We start from the raw sequence: 19,932 nt of genomic DNA, 5'->3' as shown, positions 1-19,932 counted from the left end.
GAAATGTGAAAGTTGGTCACTAGGTCAAAATCAAGGTCAAATTACACTTCAGAACACAAATCTATGCATGTGGTCCAAATTTAAAGCCTGTACCTTCAAAAATGTGAAAGTAGGTCAATGTCAAGGTCAAAGTTTGTTTCGTTACACAATCCTATGCATGTGGTCTAAATTTGAAGCCTGTAGCTACAGAAATGTGAAAGTAGGTCACTAGGTCAATCTTAAGGTCAAAGTTCATTTCGGTACACAAAACTATGCAAGTTGTTCAAATTTGAAGGCTGTAGCTTGAGAAATGTGGAAGTAGGTCACTAGGTCAAAATCAAGGTCAAATTTTATTTCGGAACACAGAACTATGCATGTGGTCCAAATTTGAAGCCTGTACCTTCAAAAATGTGAAAGTAGGTCACTAGGTCAATGTAAAGGTCAATGTTTGTTTCGGTATACAAAACTATGCATGTGGTCCAAATTTGAAGGCTGTAGCTTGAGAAATGTGAAAGTAGGTCACTAGGTCAAAATCAAGGTCAAATTTCATTTCAGAACATGAAACTATGCATGTGGTCCAAATTTGAAGCCTGTACCTTCAAAAATGTGAAAGTAGGTCACTAGGTCAATGTCAAGGTCAAAGTTTTTTTTCAGTGCACAAAACTATGCACGTGGTCCAAATTTGAAGGCTGTAGCTACAGAAATGTGAAAGTAGGTCACTAGGTCAAAATCAAGGTCAACTCATGTCAAGGTTCATCTTGCCACTCAAAACCATACATGTGGTCCAAATCTGAATGTTGTAGGTTATTGACATAAAGATTTTAAAAGCTTTTCCCTATACAAGTCTATATGAACCATGTGACCCCCAGGGCGGGGCCATATTTGACCCTAAGGGGATAATTTGAACAAACTTGGTAGAGAACCACTACATTAAAAATGCCAAAGCCCTAGTCTTTGTGGTTTGGCCCAGAAAATTTTCAAAGTTTTTCCCTATGTAAGTCTATGTAAACCATGTGACCCCCGGGGCGGGGTCATATTTGACCCTAGGGGGATAATTTGAACAATCTTAGCAGAAGACCACTAAATGATGTCACAAACAAAATATCGAAGCCCTAGGCGCTGTGGTTTTGAACAAGAGGTTTTTCAAAGTTTTTCCCTATACAAGTCTATATAAACCATGTGACCCCCAGGGCGGGGCCATATTAGACCCAAGGGAAAAAATTTGAATCATCTTGGTAGAGGACCACTAGATGATGCTTCATACCAAATATCAAAGCCCTAGGCTCTGTGGTTTTGGACAAGAATATTTTCAAAGTTTTTCCCTATATAAATCTATGTAAATTATAGAAATAAACAAAGGGCCATAACTCATTCAAAAATTGTTGAACCAGTCTGATTTTCAGGGGGACACAACTAGGGTACCAATACATCATTCTGACAAAGTTTGGTCAAAATCCCCGTGGTAGTTTCTGAGGAGATGCGATAACGAGAAATTGTTAACGGAAGGACGGACGGAATGACGGACGGACGGAAGGACGACGGACCACGGACGCAGAGTGATTTGAATAGCCCACCATCTGATGATGGTGGGCTAAAAAGGCAAGTGATTTGAAGCCAGCATCCTGAACCCCTCGGCTACAAGGCCCCCAAATTATAAGGTAGAGTTATGTAACTTGTGCAGTGAGTCCATCAGAAAACGTGAGCACTACAAAAGCATTAATTTTCATGTTATAGTTTTTGAGAAACCTGCTTACATGTGAATTTTCTGTGACATGGACTCCTCAATAGACGCCAAACTAAACTAAAGCTATATGTATAATTCAGAAGTAGTTCAGTATTACATACCTCCTCTCCAAAGTTAATAACATCCACATTCACTTTCTCCTTCTTCAGTTTCTTGGCAAGCTTTACAATCTGCAATTTAGTAATGAACGAATATCTATTATATGCAATTTTTGTCACAGTTAACTGTAAATCTCAAATCATATTTATTTATTTATCTATTTATTTATTTGGGTTTTACGGTGCACCAACACAGTATAGGTAATATGGCGCCAAACAGGACTACAAATTTTTGTTCCACATCTCATTTACAAATCAAGTTCCCGCACTGACTAAAAGGGAATAGCTTTCAAAATCCAAGTCAGCAACAACATGACTTCAACTATGCCAGTGTAAGTTAAAATCTATCAAAAAGTATGCCTCTATAAATTTATTTTCGGTGAGTTTAACTTATCTTTTGCGCAACTTCAAAATGGTAAGACACAGAGGTACCATGATGAATATATTTTAACTAAAGAGAAGTTTAAAAGCTAAATAAAATCTAATTAATATCTGAACAGAATCAAAAAAACATATGAACTGTACAACAGGGTTCATAGAGACTAAATGAAGCACATCATTTAAAGTCTTTTTAAAGATTTTTTCCTTACTTTTAAAGAGTTCATTTACAACATTTTAAGCAAGTAAAATTACTTTTTTACAAATAATACAAATTCTTATCATCTGAAGATACATTACTGACATAACTTTCACTTTTGCATTAGATTTAACCCCAGTTTTGCCTGTATTTTCAAACTGAAGTATTTCTTGCACAGTTAGCATTCTGCTCCTTATTCATAAATTTTTCATTTACCATTTTCTATTGCAAAAACAATTATTCCAAAGCATTTCAAATGATGAATGAAAGAAAACAGGCCAACTTCATTCAGTAATAAATGTGCATGCTACATGGTGTAAGAAACGAGTACAGCGGAAACCCTAATCAGAACGGCCTCCCGAAAAGTATAAAAGTTTGGCTTAGAGATGTATAGGTTCAGAAGTGTTGTTGGCAGAATGTGTGATAATTTATTCAGTCTGGAGGGGATCCCGGTACTCAGGGGTTCCGGTTTAAAGGCGGTTTCACCCTACTGTACCCACTAGCCATCCCCACATTTTACGAATAACATATTTCGTCGCTAATACATGTATGGTGTTAGATTTACCACTTACTTTCTTCTTTCATTGTTTCTTCATGCATTAAAAAAAGGTGCAAGAGTTTACTCAATTAAAGGGACTTTTACACTGTTTTTAGACTTTTAAAGTTCGAACAAGAGTCAAGTATACCTGTAAGTATTTTCCAGGATGTTTTGGAATGTTTCAGGATGGATTCATTAAAGAATGACCATCAATTTCAAATGCGCGAATCATGTTGAATTATATACAGAGAAAAGAATGAATGTGGCAATGCAGAGCAAAAGGAGGAAAATCTTTCATTGATGTCTAATAAGGGTAATGGAAAACTTAAGAAAACACTAGATAAATATAAAAAAAATACCTCTTTATCATCGTCTTTTACAGGACTTCCAACAAAGACAACAATTCTCATACGATGGTTCTTCCCCTGTCGGTGCTTTAGTGCAAGCTGAAACAAAAATTACACACTTAATAGCATATTATAGTAACAATTTCAGAAATCTAAATAAAGATTTTTCTGGGATTCATAACTTTTCAAATGTACAAGTCCCAGAGAGTCAAATTATGAGTTGCAATGAAATTTAAGAACTTTACTTAAAGAATTAAATACTCACTGCAGAGACACCTTTCATTGTGAAAAAAACAGAACACTGAACATAAATGCTATAATTTTTTTTAGATCAGCACATGGTCTTTGTAAACTGCTGAGTATATTTATTTAGTATTTCAATTCAAGGAAATAATTGTTAACACTCTTTATAAATTGTACTTTTTGTACTTCTGAAGTGACGTTACTGACAAATTTACAGGCACTAACATTAACGAAATAACTTAAGGGTTAATTATAATACTAGAAATTACTTCACAACTTTCTTCATAACAGCTTTCTAGTATCTCAGAATGCAAGGCAAATCATCATCCCACAATTCATTGACAATTTCAATGTCACATTGCAAAACTGCATTAGTAATAGAAAAAGCACTGAAACTCGAGGGTAAACGATTTGTACGAGGGGGCATAGCCCCCGAGTATAAATCGTTTAACCGAGAGTTTTAATGTTCTTTCTGTTTTGTATCATAGCCATCCATATATGGTAGTTGTATGCGTTCCACATTGCCATATACAGCAGTTCAAGTGAGTACTTAAAATCCTTGCTTTACAAATGTGTAAAGCCCAGGTAAAATAAACCAATGCGAGAGCAGAAATCAATAAAATACACTTCGCTGTCTACTGTTCCAGACACGCTGGCATACTTTCCTATCCAACAGTGCTGTAACTAACGTGCGGGTATTAAATACCTGCACACTTTTAGTTACCGCACCCTGTACTCAGTGTATACGATTTACATGCACCAAATTTGTTAAGAAAAAACACCGAGCTATGATACAATTTTTCAAACAACATGGCTGGCAACAATTGTTTGTGTTTTAAAATGACTTGTTGACAAATTTACAGTTAAAGCTGTACAGCCTCAAAAATGCCAAACCTGCCACATGGCACACTGCAGAAGCGAATTTAAAAAGTTAATGTGACTAGTTCAACAATAATCAAGGGAAGAAATGCCACTCATACTTTTATATTAATATATGAAACTTACATGTGCCACCTTGACACCAGTACAGAATGTGATCTCTCCCTTTGGTTGTACTTGGTGCAGTTTACTGAGAATCCTTCCAACATCTGCTGTGAGTGTGGTCAACACCTCAACACTGAAATATTACATCAGACATCATGCTATCACAACAGACTGTGACCAGACAAAAACTGAACATATTTTCATTACCTAATTTTATTTCTGCTGTAAAACTATTTGAAAGCAATCTGAATATTTTTCTGTGTGAAAATTTTATCACTATATGTAAAATCAGCATTCACACAAAACAAATCAAAATCAATCTCAGCTTCTGTATTTTGCAATATTCGGAAGTTCGAATACAATTTTGTTTTTCCAACATAAAGTAACCAGATTGAAGGAAACCTGTTTGATTCTTAGATTTGTAACAAACATAATTTGGTAATTTACAGCAAAAGTTTAATCCTGCCGAAATGCAGGAGTTATTTTAATGAGTTGCTAGATTTGACAAGTTCTTGTTTGTCACGTACGAAGAGTCTTCTCCATAAATGTAAAACCAGTTATAGCCCTGAGAATGAGATTAGTTTCAGCCTAGAAGTACTAATAGTCTACACAGAAATCACATCACACATACAGGTGTTTCAGTTAGGGCCAGGGGTGGGGGTGGGATTTACTGTCATAAATGTCTGAAGCCCCGGCTGCCCCGGGGGCCATGGGTGGGGGTGAGATTTACTGTCATCAATGCCTGAAGCCCCAGCTGCCCCGGGGGCCAGAGGTGGGGGTGGGATTTACTGCCATTTATAATGTCTGAAGTCCGAGCTGCCCCGGCTTCCTTTTCCTGTATCAATTTAAGTTCTAAATGAAGGACCAGCAGAACCCACTATACTAAACCAAGTCACTTTCAACACTTACTTCAATAAATAATAAAAGTTTTTAAAACCCCTCAGATCTGGTAAAGGAACAAATTCAATCTTGCTCCTTACAATTAATTAAGATACTGCCTGTTTTCCCACCCTTTTTGAAGAATTATGGAGCCCATGAAAATTTTTAGAAGACCACAGTATTTTTATAATTAGAAAAACATACATGGATTGGAAAGCAGTATTTTCTCTCAAACAAGAATATTTGAGAAATTTTCTCCTTTTTAAATTTGATGAATCTAAATTGTTGGGAAAAGGTTGATAAAATGTAGGTAGTTAATTCAATTTTTTCAGAACAGTAAATTTTAATTTATCGCCTATAAAATCAAGCTCAAATAAAATACTGTTCAACAACAATAAAACAAGATGTGACTTACTTGGACAGGACAATCAGTCCTACATTTTTTCGGGGTTGGATGTTTTTTTTAAATGCACACTTAATTGACAGCATCTTTTTGTGCCTGAGTCTTTTTGGGCACAAAATCACCATTTCGCTATAATCACTGTTATAAACACTAAAATAAAAAATTGAATGATTAAAATAAACTTTCATCTGCTGGAAAATAGGAAAAGATATAGAGGATTTTTTGTTCGTGAAAGATCAAACAAGAAACGGGGCAAGCCAAAAAACCATTTTTTAAACCCTTTTTATAAAATAAAAAGAGTGCCAGAAGTCCAATATATCCCGTCCATTCTTTATCAGCACCTTTTTGCAGATGTTTTTTAAATTTTTTGGGGTTTGTTTAGAAATCATTGAAATTTTTTTTTTTTCTAAGCCACAAAAAAAAAACCCCTCCCAGGTAGAGATACCTTAAAATACCTAAAATTAGAAAAGTAAAAACTTGGTCCCAAAAAAGTGGTCTTTTTTTTTCCCCGGTAAATTTTAAAAAAAATTAAAAATATAAGTTATTTTAGAAACAAAAAGGGGAATTTTCAAAAAAAAAAAAAAAAAAAAAAAAAAAATTGTAAGTCCACACAGAAATCCTTACAGGTAGGTTTGGTAAATATACCCTCAAAATTGGGCGTAACAGATTTTGTACTAAGAAAGTGGTCTCGTTTTTCCCTACGTCAGTAATGAAAAAAGTTAAAATATACTATTTTTAGAACAACAAAGGGAAGTTTTTCTAAAGAAGGGAACTGCGCAAGACATTTGTCTCTGATGGTGTTAATTGTCCCAAGTTACACAAAATCCCCTTGCATGAAGAAGATATGCTCCGGAAAATTTTCTTCTTGATCCTTTGACCTTAAGTGGACCTTGCCTTAGACCTAGGGACCTGTTTCTTGCACATGACACCCCGTCCCCTGATGGGAAAAATTGTCCCAATTTTTCATCAAAATCCCTCCATGCATGTAGAAGATAGAAACCCCAACCCCCCTATTTTTATAACAATGACCTTGACCTTGCCCCCAGAAACCCAAAATCAATCCCAAGCTACAATTTTATTATTTTTTCTAACCCAATTTTCATCGATAGTCTTCCAGTTAAGTTTTGACCGGGGAAAACCCTTTTTCTATTTTAAGTAACAGTGCCCTTGCCCCCTTGACAAAAACCCCCAAAAATCGATCCCACCCTTTGTTTGATATGCTACATACATACCAATTTTTTTTAAAATATTTTACCGAAAAAAAAGTTTTTTAACCGGAAACACCAGTTTGACGCCCCGCCGCCCCCGATGACATCTACCCCAATCTAATAACTGGTTAAATATATTTCACACAGTGAGTGAACAGTTACATGTACACCATATACAATCAAGTGAAAATGTAAATTATGGTGTTTGCAAGTGAAATATATTGCGATCTACTCTAAAACAAACAAATTTATTATAAGAAGCATGCGGCTCGTCAAAGTCTCCCCTGTCTACCAACCTGGACCCAAGGGGGGAAAGGGGGCTAAAATTTTTTTAATTAAATTAACAAATAAAGTTTTTTTTTATTCCGTTTTTTTTCCCTTTAGTTTTTGTGCGTGAAAATATATTTCCGTCCTGGACTGAAAAACAGACTGAATTTTTGCAATGGCTTCTTTTAGATCAAACATAAAGACTAAAAAATTCTTGTCAAAATACTTAAAAAACCCCGTTAAATTGCTAAAACCATCAGTTACATTTTTCAATGATTTTTTAAAAGGAAAATCCTTGTTTCGATTTCCCTTAGAGGATTGGTGTTCTACGATCCAAAAAGTCACGAAAATAAACATGCAAATCAAAAGGTATTGTTTTTGTTTTTTAAGTTGAAAAAAATATAAAATGTAATCTAGTTTTGGGGTTCTACCCTTTTATTTTTTAAAAACAAAGTCCCTTCCCAAAAATGCACCGAAAACTTAATATTTTTTTGAATCATACAATTTAAAAGGTCACATATTTTCAAAAAAAAAGCCCCAGACTAGGGGTAGAATATCCCCATTTAAAAATGGAAACTACAAAAATTTCGACCGGGGGGGAACACCCCCCCGTACCGACAATGTACAAGTGGCTAAAAATTTTTTTTAGCCCAGTGGGGGCCCCCTCCCCCCCCCCCCCCCAGAAAAAAAAAATGTTGATCTTGATTTAAAAAATAAAACCAATACCATGTGCACTTAATTTGATGATGTCTAAATTTTCTCACCAGAGCCGGGCACAGATGTTGCTTTCAACTGCTGACACTGGTTATTTTCCCAAAATTTGGGTTACTGGTCCAAAATAATAATATAAAGTCCCCCCTTCGAATTATTTGTTTTGGAAATTGGTATTTATAAAAATTGAACTGCTGTTTAATAGCAACCACACCAATGGGTAAACAAAAAAAACTAGAAAATATTGTTAATGTTCCAAAATTCTGGGGATAGGGATGTTTTGGGCATGCTCACTGTCAACCACAAAGGTTTTTGACTTGGGTATTTTTTCTTTATTTAATCTGGATGACTTTTGAAAATTTTTGGGAAAGTTTAATATAATACATGGTTTTTTTTTTAAATGACAACCCCAAAAAGGGGTCTATTTATTTCATCAGTCAACGTTCACACAGTCCCCATTTTACATCCCCCTTTTCAGGGCCTACTTCGTGTTAGTTTGCATACAAAATTAAATTTAAATTATGTAAATTTTTTTCGCAATCTTAACTTTATTTGTCCCAACCATTGATAACATTTGCGAAATAAAAAGAGCTGCAGTTGACGCTGCTCAATTTTTCAGGCTTGAAGTATAATATAAGTAGGGTTAAAACTTTAACATTACAATAAGCATATTCTTGTCGAAAAGGGGCCCAAAATTAGTCAAAATGCTTGTAGAGTTTTTTTACAGATGGGGTCTGATGGTAAACAAGATAAAAATATAAATTTGCAATATCTCAAGGGACTTTGAAAATTTTTGGGGGACGCAAATTTTAACATTACAATAAGCCTATTCAAAGTCAAAAAGGGGGCCATTTTCAGTCAAAATGCTTGATAGAGTTCCCTCCCCCTTTTTTACAGACTGGGGTTGAGGGGTAAAAAAGTATGCAAAATATGAAAGAAATATTCAACCTCCTTTTTACAGATGGGGTCTGAGGGTAAACAATATGCAAAATATGAAAACAATATCTCAAAAAAAATATTTGGGGGGGTAAGAAAATTTTAACATTTTGTGCGCCCCACGCCGACCCCGGGGGAGTAGGTTAGCTCCCTATTTTTGAATATCGAGCAAAAAAGGTTACAGGTAAAAAATTTCTTTTTGCCCACTCGATTTTTATCCCAGTATAATTCGTAAACAAGGTGTCTCCTAGGATGAATTGCCCCGATGGCACTTTTAATGGTAGTTTTTTGGCCGATTTTTGAGTTTTTGCCTTTGACCTCAAGCTGGTCTTTCGCGCGAAAGTCGTCTTACTGTGTCCACATTTAGCATGTTATTTTAAAATCCTTTCATGAATGACAAAGATATGGACCGGACACGCCCATCAATGCATACATGAAAAATGACCTTTAACGTCTAAGTGGACCTTGACTTTGGCTGCGGGGGCCCGGGTCTTGCCGGGGAACGTCGTCTTACGTGGTACACATTTATGCCAAGTTATTTGAAAACCACCTGGTTGAAAAGATATGGACCGGACACGCCCCTCAATGCATATCCTTTAAGTCTAAGTGTGACCTTGCCCTTTTAGTACGGGCCGGGTCTTTCGTGTGACACGTCGTTTACTGTGGACACATTCATGCCCAAATTATTTGAAAACTCCATCATGACAAAGAAAGGAACCCCGGGCACGACCATCATGCATATCCTTTTAAAGCTTATGTGCCTTGACCCTTTTAGTACGGACCTGGGTCTTGCGCGCGACTGTCGTTTTTTTGTGGTCCATTTGCCAAGTCATTTTAAAATTTCCCTCCATCGATGACAAAGTATGGACGGGCCCCCCATCAATGCACTTACTTTTTGTCTAAGTGTGCCTTGACCTTTTTAGCTAGGACTGGGGTTTTTTGCGCGACAGGTGTCTACTGTGGTAAAATTCATGCCAAATTTTTGAAAAACCCTCCCTCATGACAAAATAAGGGCCGGAAGCCCTCAATGCACATCCTTTAATGTTAAATGGCCTTGCCTTTGGGTACGGCCTGGGGGCTTCGTGCGACTGTTTTCTTACTGTGGTACACATATGCCAAGGGGTTTGAAAATCCCCCATCAAAACAAAAATATGGACTGGACACGAAAATTGTGGACAGACTGACGACCGACAGACGGGTTTAAAAACTATAGCCTCCCTTCGGGGGCATAAAAAGCTGCATAAAAAATTAAAGTTTTTAAAAAGAATTGGAAAAAAAAAATAACTTAAATCTTCCCTATTTTATCTTATCAAAAATTTTAAATTTTTGTCCCTTCTCAGGCTTTCTGTAGTGTCACAAAAAAAAAAAATTAAAAAAAACCCAAAAAAGAACCTTAAGATTTGAAATTTTATGATTATGTAAATACTTATGAAGTTTTCTAGTGAAAGAAAATTACCATCTCGCATGTAAAAAGAAAGGAATACGGCTAAGAAAAATTTCAAAAAGTTAAATAATTTGCACCCCCAGTTCTTTCTGTTAATAAATAAAAATTCAAACTCTCAAATATTTAGATACTCTAAATTTTTCAGGTACTAGGTCAGTACAACTAAGTTAAAAAGAACGCTTTACGTTTGTGCCCTGTTTGGGAACTCCCTACCTGACACCCTTTTGGCAAAAAAATAATTTTTAAAAATTTTTAAAAAATTTAAAACTTGCTGTCAGGAAAAAAGTGACCTGTGTGGCTTTTCAAAAGTATAACTTTCCAATCAGTGGCATGCTTCCCTTTTTCAAACCCCCGCTTTTTTTTCTGTTTGACTATTTTTTATGGTTTTTCCCCTACTGGAACTGTGATAAACCGAAACAAAAATGAGGTTTTTTTTTCCCGTAACTTTTTTATTTTTGCAATTTGTATCGATGGTCGGTATCAAAATAAAGCTTAACATTTCTGAAAACTTTACGTAAATTTAAATTTTATTTAGTTTGCAAACCACACGAAGTGAGGCCCGAAAGGGGGTTTTTAAAAAGGGGGCTGTACGAAGGGTTTACTGATGATAAATTCGACATTTGTCATTTCAAAATTTTCTTTGTAGTATTATATTGAAAATTCCCCAAAAAGCGGCAACAGTCATTCCCGATCAAGTAATGAAAAGTGACCCAATTTCAGGTCTTCAGTGGCGCGTGGCATGCACAAAAACCCCCTTTTTTCCCAGTAATTTTGGATAAAATTTTTTTTACAGATAAATTTAAGTCATTTATTTTTACAGAATATTTACCCAAATTTTTTTTTATTTACCCCGGTTGGGTTTTAAGTGGAAACTTTAGAGGTGTGTTCAAAATTTTAAATAACCCCTTGATCGAAAAAAATTTTCCCAAAGGGGGCGCTTTTTTATCTGTGGGTTTTCATCAGTACCCGTACAGTTATTATTTTTTTTGTGCTTCTTAAATTTGCTTATCCCCAATACCTTTTAGTTTTTTAACCTATTCTTGCTTGTTTTAGTGTTTTTTCCATATGTATTTTTAATTTAAATTTATGCTTTTTTTATTTAAAAACTGAGAGGGTTTTTGTAAACTGTTCTCTTTAAAGTGAGGGATACGCTTTTTTAGCTTTTTTTTTTGTCTGAACACATTTGGTCGTTTTCCCTTTTTAGTTTTTTTAACCCAGTTTCTTTAAATAATTTTAGGCCCCTTGGGCATGATTTGCATGTCCCCTCAGATTTTACCTTTTTTTGCTTGTAAAAAAAGACGGTTATGGAAAATAAAAATAACATTTTGCTTTTCTTTAAAAAATCATTTTAATTTAAAGAATTTTTATGCTGAACGTTCGGGGGGATTTTGACTTGTCGTTTAATACAAAATGCTTAAAAGAGGTGGTCGCAAATACGTGCGACTGTATGCCCAAAAAATAATGGCAACTAATTTTTTACCCCCCCACCCATTTTTTGAAATGCATTTTTCTTTTTCATTTTTTAATCATTTGGTTTCAAGCCCCAAAGAGCAGTTTTTTGGCTAAAATTCATGTATAAAATTTTTTAGTCTCAAGTCTTAGAAAGATCATTAAATCTAACACAACATCGAACATTTTACGAAAATATTCTTATTACCGACAATTGTGCTTTCGAGAACCATTTTGCTAAGGAGTAACTACTTCTTGCGATTTGATTGGCCAATTAATCGAGTGATCGGTAAAATGTTTAGTATCTAAAAAAAAACTTTGCCGCGAGGGGGGGATTGGGGTGAAAAGAAAAAGGGGTGCACAGTTACGAAAATCCCCTTTTAAATCAAGGACATGTTTTTCTTCATTTCCCCGCACCCAAAATGTTTAGATAATTGTTTTTAAAAGGGGGTAAATATATCTAAATAAAATTATGGGAGTGATTTATTTAAAGGTAAAAGATATAATAAAAAGTAGTATAGGGGCCCTTTAAAAGTTGAGTGCCCAAACAAGGGGGCTCCAGTACCTTTTTAGTCTTTGTTATGATCGTCGCGTTTAAAAGGGGATCGAAACCCCCCCCTCCCGCACTCAAGCGGCACTATACCCCTAACTATTGGGCGGGTTAAAGGTCCTCGTTTGAAACCCTTTTTTTATTGATAGTAAAAAATTCTAATTTTTTTTATATAAGTATTTTTTAAAAATGTGCAGGTCTTTCTTTTTCCAACTAATTTGTGTTTTACGTTTGATCTGTTAGATATTCCAACAATCTGAACCAAAATGCAAATGTAGCTTCTGAATTCCCAATGTATGTTGGTTGCTCAACCAAGATAGACAAAGTGTGTAATTATTCTTTTTCAAACTTTTAATGAAGCTCAGCAGAGATTGAAAAATTTTAACAATTAGAATACAATAGTTTTTTGTATTTATAAATTGGGTATATCAAATTTTTAAAAATGTGCTAAAATTTCTTGATGGGGGAAACTAGGTTTGGGGAAAAGAAATTGTGAAATTACTGCCATTGAAAATCCATCTTGTATTAAGTGCTAAAAGAACAGCAATAATATGAGGTTATTAACTGTGTTGAGTACAATACTGAATTCTATTGGAAGAGTACACAGCAGTAATATTAATTCATATTTGGTCGAGGCAAATGCTGTGTACGAGTCCAGTTGAATTCAGTATTGTACTCAACACTGTTAAATTACCATAAAAAATATAGATGTAGAAAACAAATATTCAGATATTTTAACACAACGTTTTTCTCTGATAACACATAGATCTATACATTTAATGTCAGTGCCAAAAAATTCGAAAACAACTTTTCGTGAAATTTTGAACCGAAACCATGATAATTGGATAGGAAACGTTCGAACTAAGAAATTGAGTGCTTACATTTACATGTTTCGTTTAAATCGCAGTTTTTAACAAGCAAATTCGATGAATTTGTATCCCCCGCCGAAAGGGCTTGAGGTGAGGAATGGCAAAAAAAAAAATTATCTGGCAAAAATTTAAGGATGTTACTAAGAAGCAAATAATTTCATTAGTCAAAATCATTTTAACAGAAAATGAATGCTTTTTTTTGTTTTTTGGTGTTGGGGGGGCGGGGGGGGGGTGTGACCAAGGCCAGGTGGTGACCAGGTGTGGGTACAAAACTTCACATGCTTATAAAAATGTTCATGAAAAAGAATGGAAGAAGAAGTTTAATGAAATTCTACCAATTGGTTGGTTTGCAAAGTACAAATCTGTAGATTTTTAAATAATTTAAGGGCAATAACTCTATGGCAAATTGACCAATTAAAAAAAAAAAGACAGACATCATCGAAGTATGTTGGTTCATATTTATTTCAAGTTTCATGAAATTCTACCAACTTGTTACTGAGAAGTGGCTGCAGACGTGGATTTTTCATTAAATCAAGGGCAATAACCCTAAGGGAAATTGACCATTCAAAAAAAAAAATTAACGGACATCATCACAGTATGTTGGTGCATGTTTATTTCAAGTTTTATGAAATTCTACCTGATAGTTACTGAGAAATGGCTGCGGACGGACGGACGCATGGACTGACGGACTGACGGACGGACAACGCCATTTCAATACCCCCCCTCCCGATTTCATCGGCGGGGGATAAAAAGAATTACTGCTGTCGCTATATATACACAAAGGAAGAAATTTCAAATGTCTCCTTTACATGCTTTAAGAAATCGGAAGAGTTGTCCCGTCCAATATGAAAAAATATGGATTTTTGGGACTGGAGTCCAATATGAAAAAAATGGAGTTTATGGATTGTAGATTTCAGATGATACTAAGAAAACTTGCGAACGCATTTTAAATCATACAGTACAATACTGGTTTCTATCTTATTGTCACGTGATAGAAAGAAAAACTTCCAATTGGTTAAAATAGATAGGTGTGAAATAAATACAAAGACTCTATCTAAACCATTATTTCACCAAAATCAGGACAGACACCTTTCACAAAATGTGTAAATAAATAAATAAATTTTGCCATTCTTGCGGAAAACCAAAAAGAGTTAAAAAAATAAATAGTCGGCAATTAAAGGCATAAGACAAATCTTTTACTTCTTTGGGAAAACTTAGCCCGGGTAATTCTCCCCAAAAGTGCGGGGGCAATTTTACATTTTTTGGCAGTTCGTTTTTGGGGCCCGGGAGTTTTTTAAAAAAAATAGAAAAAGTCATTAGAGGATTATATTAAAACTGGTTTTTTATGTTTAAGAACCGGGGAGTCTCTTAAATTTTTTTATTATGTAAAAAATATGTGTTTGAATCGTTTTTCCCTACCCCGTGTAGGGCCCGGGTTTAAAAATTTTCCTATTTTAAACGGAAGAAAACAAAATAAACGTTCACCAAATTTCAGCTAAAACTTGCGGGAAAAATTAAAGGGTTTATGAAACACTTTCCTTTCCCCAAATTATTTTCGTTGGTCAAAGTTTAAAAAATATACATAATTATTTTTTAGGTCTTTTTGCGTTAATGGGTCGGGCCCGACAAGGTGTCTTTTTGGGGCCCAAATTCTCCTATATTTAGATCCTGAAATAATTTTTCACTCGTTTTTTCCTATAGAAACAAAAATAGGTAGGTTAAAATTGGCACATATAAAGCTATTCCCCTGGTACGAGGCCCCGGACAACCAGGCGGTCCCTCCAGGAGGGGCCCCTTCCATTGCCTTGGGTTGGGGGAAAAGCCTGCGTTCCCCCTAATGTGGGTATCGGGTACGAAATTTATTAGTGTGGGGGTCGCGTTCGCGCTAACCCCTGTCTTAAAAATTTTTAGTTATACTTTTCAATGTTTGCAGATGATGTACTGTGCACGTTTGGTGACAGGGTCGAACCCGAACCGGAGTTGGGTTTTTCCGAGTGCCTTTGGCATTGCATGTGCCATCACTGTCGGGGGGGGGTTTGGGGGGTCAGGGAAGGGGGGGGGCGGTGAGTTTGGGGCTGGGGGCGGGGGTGTCGCTGGATAACAGAAAAAAAAAAATACGCTCAAAAAATAGAATGAAAAAATAAGAAAATGATTTCAAAAGTGTGTAGCATTGTTGCGTATTAAATTTTTTAAATGAAAAAAAAAAAAAGAAAAGGAAAAGGAACGAAGTACAGTTTGTTTGGGGAGCTTGTTTTTGTATTAAGGCGTTTAAAGAGTACAAATGTCTCGGCCATATCACGTTGAAAAACCCGGTTTCTCCGTCACCCAAAATTAAGCAACGTCACCCGGTTAGTATTGGGGGGGTGACCGCCGGGAATCCCGGGGGCCCTAGGACTTTTTTTTTTTTTAAAAGTTTTTTTTTTATTTAGATTTCCTTTTCTAGATTTATCACTTAGCTTGGCAAGTCGCCTGATCTGCTGTAGAATGATCCCCGCAATTTGTCAGTGATAATGCACTGCCCCTTTGTCAGTCCTTTTGGTTCCCCGTTTGACAGTTGAGCCAAGATTTCCATATGGAAGGAGTTGATAAATGTTCTATAGGTGTCATTAAAAACTTTTTTTAACTTTTAGGAGTAACTGATTCCGTTTTTGAGGGACACCACAGGTAGTTTCCCCGAACTTTTATCCCCACTTACAGGGTTCGGTTTGGAGACGGTTCGCCGGTCGGCCGACCCGAATGAAGTTAGCGAATCCCGGAAATGACGTCACCATTGTCTCAGCCCCATGGAAACGCTGTATCCGACGAAGCCGAATAGAGGATATAGGTAGAAATGGATGTTTCCGATTCAAGGAATGAAATGTAAGACGCACATTTTTTGGGAATACGTTTCTGTTACGGTCAAGCCACCGGAAAGTGCCCGATCGCGTTCTGGGGTTAAAGCGGATTTACATCTGTCAATGCGGACCTTTGTAAGTAGCTGAGTGCTGACCGTCACGGTCGGCTGTTCCAGAGGAGTATCACCGCCGGATGATAGGTGGCTTGTACTTAGCATTCTGGAAAGCCATACCTGTACAGAGGCACCGGATCAACCAGGCGGTCCTCAGGAGGCCCTTCCATTGCACATTCGGTTGGCTGACCTGGATTAACCCTAATGGGGTGACCGGGTACGCAATTTAAATTTGTGGGGGGTCTGGTTCGCGCTTACCCTGTCTTAAAAATTATAGTAACATGTTCAATGTTAGCAGATGATGTAGGGGCACGATTGGTACGGCTCAACCTGAACCGGAGTTGTTTCAGAGAGCTGGCATAGCAGTGTGGCCACATCACTGTCGGCGGTGTTGATGGATCAGAAGGGCTGGGCGTGAAGTGGTGGCTGGAGGGTGAGCGCAGGATAAACGAGAAGAATATACGCGAAATAATAGAATGAGGGAAAAAGAAAATGAATTTCAATGTGTGTAGCATTGTCGCGTATTAATTTGGTAAGAAAAAAGAAAAAGTAAAAGGACAGAGCAGTAGCAGTTATGTCCCTTGGTGAGCTTGTTTTTATATTAAGGCGTGAAAGGTACATCAAATGTCTACGGCTTATAGGTTGAAAACCGGTATCTCGTCCGTCACCGTTAAGCACGTCGAGCCGGTTTACTTGATGGGTGACCGCCTGGAATCTGGGCCGTAGACTTTAGTTTTTTTCAAAGGACATTTTACTAGTTTTTATTTATTGCCCTTTTTCTCATAGATTAATGGCAATCAGCCTTTAGCCTCTGGGTAAGTGATTCTGCTATGCGAGCGTGGAGACAGATACAGCCGCACATCCGTGTAGTCGATCAAGATCTGCACTCTCCCATCTAGTCAGTCTTTTCCGGTACTTGCACCCTTTTTTGACAGTAGACAGCGGCGAGAGAGTTCAATATGGAAGCGGAGTTTGAATTTTATTATACATGTTCTCTATTAACCGGACACGGTACAGCGTAAACGTACGATTTTTTTTTTTTTAGATGTAAACATTTCCGACTAGGAAGCGAGCCGACACCTGCTCAGGTAGCTTTCCCAGCAGGAATTGTTTTTGGCACATTACGGGGCAGGACGTGTGTTTGCGCAGGACGTGTGCCGTCCCGGACTGAATTCGAACAGCTTCCGAACCGGAACGCCCACCCATTGTTCCAGCCCCGGTTACTGGAGCTGTATCCGAGCCCGAATATGAGGAGATAGGTGAAACTTTGATGTTTTACTCGATTCAAGTGAATGAGGTGTGGGCGAACTAGTTGGGAATGTTTCTGTACGCGGCACCAGCCCCACCGCTGAATGTGCCCGAATCCGGTTCGGCGGGTTTAAAAGCGGATGTACGCTGTCAACGGCGGCCTTTAAGTAGCGGTGCTGCTACCGGTCGGGCTCCGGACCACTGTGTGATCGTACCCGGAATTTTTTGGGGTTGACTTAAGCCGTATGCTGCTAAATTAGCATTACTGTTATGGGCACGTGTACCAGCGTGCCTCCAGGAAGGCTCTTCCATTGCAATTGGTTGCTGAGCCTGGCTTACGCCAATGTGGTAACCCGGGGACGCAAGTTTTTAGGGGCTGCGTGCGGGCACACTGCTTGAAAGAAGTGTGACATGTTCAAGTTAGCAGATGATGTACGGGCAGATGGTGACGGGGAACTGAAACGGAGTGTGTTCGCAAGTCTAGATATTGCAAGTGACACAAAATAGAAGGGGAAGTTGAATGGATCAGAAGGGCTTGGGTAAGTGTGTAGAGGGTGAGCATGGAAAAGAGAAAGAACATACGGAACAAATAATGAAGAGAAATAAAAATGAATTTCAGTTGACTTGTTCGCGATAATCTGGGAAAGCAAAGCAAAGTATGTAAAGAAGCGAAGTTATTATGATCTTGTGACTTTTTTTTAGATATAGGCTTTAAAGATTATAATGGTTAGCATCCTTGAACGGTTGCGATACCGTTAAGCACGTCGAGCCGTTAGTACTGCATGGTGCGCCTGGAATTACTGGTGCCTCCCTTTTTTTTTAAGACATTTTACGTTTTATTTGAATGCCCTTTTTCAATATAATGGCTTAACAGTCCTTTAACCTGTAACGGCAAGTGAATCTAGCTATTTTCTTTTACATGATCAGCTACATCGTAGTCGTACAGCCACTCCGCATTTCCAACTTTTTGAAGTTCCCCCTTAGACGTAGAAGGTTCGGCGGTCGGTTGCCGGACGGTGCTCGACTTATACGAACTTATTAAGCGACACGGTACAGATAAACTACCCATTTTCTGTTCTGTTGATGTAAACAGTATCGAACGGAATGCGAAAGAAGGATATGCCCAACTTTGATTTTTCACATCGTATTTGATGTTTGCACATTAAGGGGAAGGTGTTTGCGTGACGGTGTCACCGCGCCCGGGCCGAATTCCGAATCAGTTCGGTCGGTTTAAAAGACGGTTACCTTGTCTGCGGCCCTTTAAGTAACTGCGCTGTAGTCGCGGGCGGAGCTCGAGTGACGGTGATCAGTCACCGCCGTTGTTTATTGTTCGGTTTCAAGAACATCATTGCAAATCACAATTTTATGGAATACGGGCTCTGTACTCGGCCCGCCCACCCGGAAGGGCCCATTCCGTTTTGGGTGTAAAGCCGCGATTACCTTAATGGGGACCTTTGTAGTATTTATGTGTCGCGTCGGTTCGGGTACCCGATGAATTATGTATCATTCACGTACGAATGTATTAGTCGGTGAATTAAGCCATGCTGCCAAGTCAGCATTCACTCCTGGTCAAGGCCACGTGCAACCTGGGGCCAGGAAGAGGCCTTCCGGGCGGGAATGGTGGTGGCGGCGGGGGTTGCCCATGGGGTAAACGGTACAGAATGTAATCTAATGTGGGAGATGGTAAGATAAACCTGTTAAAAATTTATTTAATGTTCAATGTTACAGATATGGAAATGGAAAGAAAGGAAAGGCATCGAACCTGGAGGAGTTGTTTCTGTCTTTGATATGTCCAAAGGCACAATGTCGGGACGGCTTGATGCGATAGAAGGCTGGCGGTCCGAAGTGGTGCGGCGGCGGGTGTGCGCAGGATAAGGTAGGAATATCCCTGGAAAATATAGATGTAGAATATAGAAAATTAATCAATTTTGTAGATTTTGCTTTACCTTTTTGGATGAAAAAAAGCAAAAAGTAATACAGGACATGCGAAGTGATTGATGTCCTTGTGAGCTGCTTTGTATAGAGGCTTGCAGGACATCAAATTGTCTCGGCCATATCCGTTAAAGCACGTTTGTACGACCCGAAGTTTATGCAAGACGGCCCGGTTAACTTATAGGTGACGCTGGGAATACCGGGTCTTAGATCTTTTTTTTTTTTACGAAGACAACTATACTTTTTTATTTAGAATTGCTTACTTATTCCACATAGTTTAATGGCTAATCGCCTTTAGCTGCCCGAAGTGATTCTGCCATCGCAGTGGGACATGACCGCCTGCATCCGGCAGTCGTCAAGCCCGGGACGCTCCATTACTGACTTTATTCGTAGCACCCATTTAACGTAGCAGGGAGAGAGTTTTATATGGAAGGAAGTTTTTGAATATTTATGAAATTGCTTTTACCGCACGGTCAACAGCTAAACGTTGAAATTTTTTTTTAATGGAAACTTACACGTTTGTGTACGGCCGACCCCCCCAGGTACTATCTCCCGACTTTTGATGTTTACCAAGGAGAG

At 37.8% G+C, this 19,932-nt stretch overlaps 1 protein-coding gene across 1 annotated transcript in view; it reads right to left on the bottom strand.

Annotated features, from left to right (window-relative positions):
- Window positions 1–16,278, bottom strand: part of LOC123546853 (26S proteasome non-ATPase regulatory subunit 4-like) — a 29,537-nt gene extending 13,259 nt beyond the window's left edge. The window contains 6 exon segments of the mRNA XM_053550492.1: window positions 1,825–1,893; window positions 3,296–3,382; window positions 4,532–4,643; window positions 5,805–5,855; window positions 5,857–5,921; window positions 16,123–16,278. Of these exon segments, the coding sequence (XP_053406467.1) occupies window positions 1,825–1,893; window positions 3,296–3,382; window positions 4,532–4,643; window positions 5,805–5,855; window positions 5,857–5,921; window positions 16,123–16,278 (540 nt within the window).
- Between the last annotated feature and the right edge of the window lie 3,654 nt (window positions 16,279–19,932).

The sequence above is a fragment of the Mercenaria mercenaria genome, chromosome 9, assembly GCF_021730395.1.
Source record: "Mercenaria mercenaria strain notata chromosome 9, MADL_Memer_1, whole genome shotgun sequence".
Lineage (NCBI taxonomy): Eukaryota > Metazoa > Mollusca > Bivalvia > Venerida > Veneridae > Mercenaria > Mercenaria mercenaria.
Note: the sequence above shows the minus strand (reverse complement) of the source record. Positions and strands in the feature narration are given on the sequence as shown.